The sequence below is a fragment of the Alosa pseudoharengus genome, unplaced genomic scaffold, assembly GCF_046254945.1.
Source record: "Alosa pseudoharengus isolate Yale_2024_CS ecotype anadromous, Long Island Sound unplaced genomic scaffold, YU_APseudo_1.1 YU_APseudo_1.1_scf_23, whole genome shotgun sequence".
NCBI classification, from domain to species: domain Eukaryota; kingdom Metazoa; phylum Chordata; class Actinopteri; order Clupeiformes; family Clupeidae; genus Alosa; species Alosa pseudoharengus.
This window is the reverse complement of record NW_027468685.1, coordinates 30185489-30187773: the sequence shown is the minus strand read 5'-3', so window position 1 is coordinate 30187773 and position 2285 is coordinate 30185489. Positions and strand designations below refer to the sequence as shown.

Here is a 2285-nt window from a genome sequence, read left to right as displayed (position 1 = left end):
GTGTGAGAGAGAGAGAGAAAGAACAAAACCAAGACCTAAAGTAGTGTCCAATTAGTTTCCAATCACAATCCAATCACAGTATTGATGCATTGTTGATATTAGTACTAGTGTCCTCATAGCCAACAGGGAATAGGCCCACCTCAAAGGCCAGCATTGCAGATTGTGGAATAAACTGATGACAGCATCATCAACTCTTCATTCGTTTATACTTCACAAAACACGAGTTGTTAATTTAATGCGTGTGTCATGATTTACTTGCATTATGTTTTTCTCGGGTGCTAACACATTCGTCGGCACCAAAACACCTTAATAAATGCTGCCATCTTGTGGTCAAAAAGCTAAAACCCCCAATCTTGAATGAGCATGCAAGATGCAACCACTCAAGCAAAGTAAAGAAATATAATTGATAAATAAATAAATACATTGTTGTTCAGCTGTCCAATTATAGATGACAAACCGATATCAATACATATGTATACATAATATGTATATATTGTATCTTCTGCTTTGCGTAAAATCTTAACTGCATGATTTTGAGATTAAAACTACATTTCCCCACAGTCACAAAGTGACGTAATGACATCACAGCAACGTGCACATGCATACTTGGGAGGGTCAGCGCGCTGCCAGAAAGGGAAGTGAGCCTGGACGTAAACAATAAACGAAGTCAAAGGTAAAAGATTTTCCAGAAATATTGTATGACACATTTGAAGAACTCCCGGTGCCCGAGGACGAGGAATTGGATATTTAGGCCACTATGGAGGCGGTTCCTCGTATGCCGATGATCAGTCTCGATCTAAAGAAAGCCGGAGACTTTAACATCAGCCATTCTGTACGAGAGGTGAGATTCAAAGACGCCCAGCGGCTTTTAAAAGTCTTAGCAAGTAACGTTAATCCATTGGGGTTTGTTTATCGCCAGCTTGATCACGTATACACGTGCAGAGTTGGTCAGATAGGAACTACAGATTGACGTTAGACCATCTTTTAAATACTGCCAGGTAGTTTTAAGACTTCGCAACTTTAAATGGACACGTTAGACACGTTAGACAGCTAAATAGCCAGTTGCTCTGGTTGCTAACTATGACTCATGAGGATAGTCTGAAATTATTTTGACAAAATGATAGTTGCCCTTTGAAACTGTTCAAGTGTACAAGTGGACAGCACCGTCTGCTTAATAGCACAGGCTAAACATAAAGTAGCAATATGTCATTTAACTTTGACCGTCAGTCTGTAGCTGTTCTGGCCTTAAACCTTATTCGTCACATACAGTACTCAATGCTGGGCTGTCTGCTTTTATCCTGGACAGTGAGAATTCTTTCTCAAACATTCTTTCTCAAACATACTTTCCTTAGTGAAGAAGTTGGGAGAACCCGTTCTACTGGTCAGAAACGTGTTCCCAGCATATTGCAGGGATCCCCTACACACATTGTAAATTCATTTGTGTGTGCCAAATTTGTGTCAAATTAAAACAGTTTTGAACGACAGAGCTGTAACATCTTATATGTGCACACTGTAGGACCATGTCAGTCCAGCTCCCTGCTCCCTCCCAGCTAACGTAGCACAGACGATTTGACAGGCAAATGGCTACCACCAGTTATGAACAGATCTATGATGCCACGTTTACATCATTTACATATCTACAGTTCCCAGGGAAGAATGAACAAAACAGTCACACCTGCATCACTGATGGCTAGCATTTGGATGCCTGAGGCTGTGTGCGTGTGTGGTTACGCGCGCGTACGTGCGTGTGCGTTCGTGCGCACACACATGTGTTGTCCTACAACATTCTAGCCAAGATACAGTGATGCATGCCAGTGCAAAAAGCTGTCAAAGCAGAAGAGAATAACTAATTAGCTGAGGACTTTCTCTGGAGTGGTTTAGTACAGGAATGCTGACCATTGTGGTCTGGGACAGGAACACTGACGACTGTGGTTTGAGACAGGAACACTGACAACTGTGGTTTAGGACAGGGACACTGACCAGTGATTTGCTTTGTGCTTGCCAACCTCATCCCCTGTCTTGGCGTGTGTAGTTTATCCACAGCAACTACAGTGAAAGCCCTGAAGACTACAGCGAACCACTGAAGAGGCTGGAACAGCTGAGACAGGCAAGTCATAGGAGCTTGAGCAGCTCTGTGAAGCATCATGGGTAATGTAACCCTTTTGTTTGCTGAATTGATGGTGATTCTTCCTCTCCATATCTCACTTGTGTGTATATGCATATAGAGCAGGGGATTTCAACCAGTGGGCCATCCAGGTCTTGTGAGATTAGTACTGATGTCGGAC

At 42.6% G+C, this 2285-nt stretch overlaps 1 protein-coding gene across 1 annotated transcript in view; it reads left to right on the top strand.

Annotated features, from left to right (window-relative positions):
• Window positions 1–624: 624 nt before the first annotated feature.
• The window catches only part of ptpn23b (protein tyrosine phosphatase, non-receptor type 23, b), a 19785-nt gene continuing 18124 nt past the window's right edge, over window positions 625–2285 (top strand). The window contains exons 1-2 of the mRNA XM_076302293.1: window positions 625–841; window positions 2033–2107. Coding sequence (XP_076158408.1) covers window positions 758–841; window positions 2033–2107 — 159 coding nt within the window. The 5' untranslated portion in view covers window positions 625–757. The remainder of the gene's footprint in view (window positions 842–2032; window positions 2108–2285) is intronic.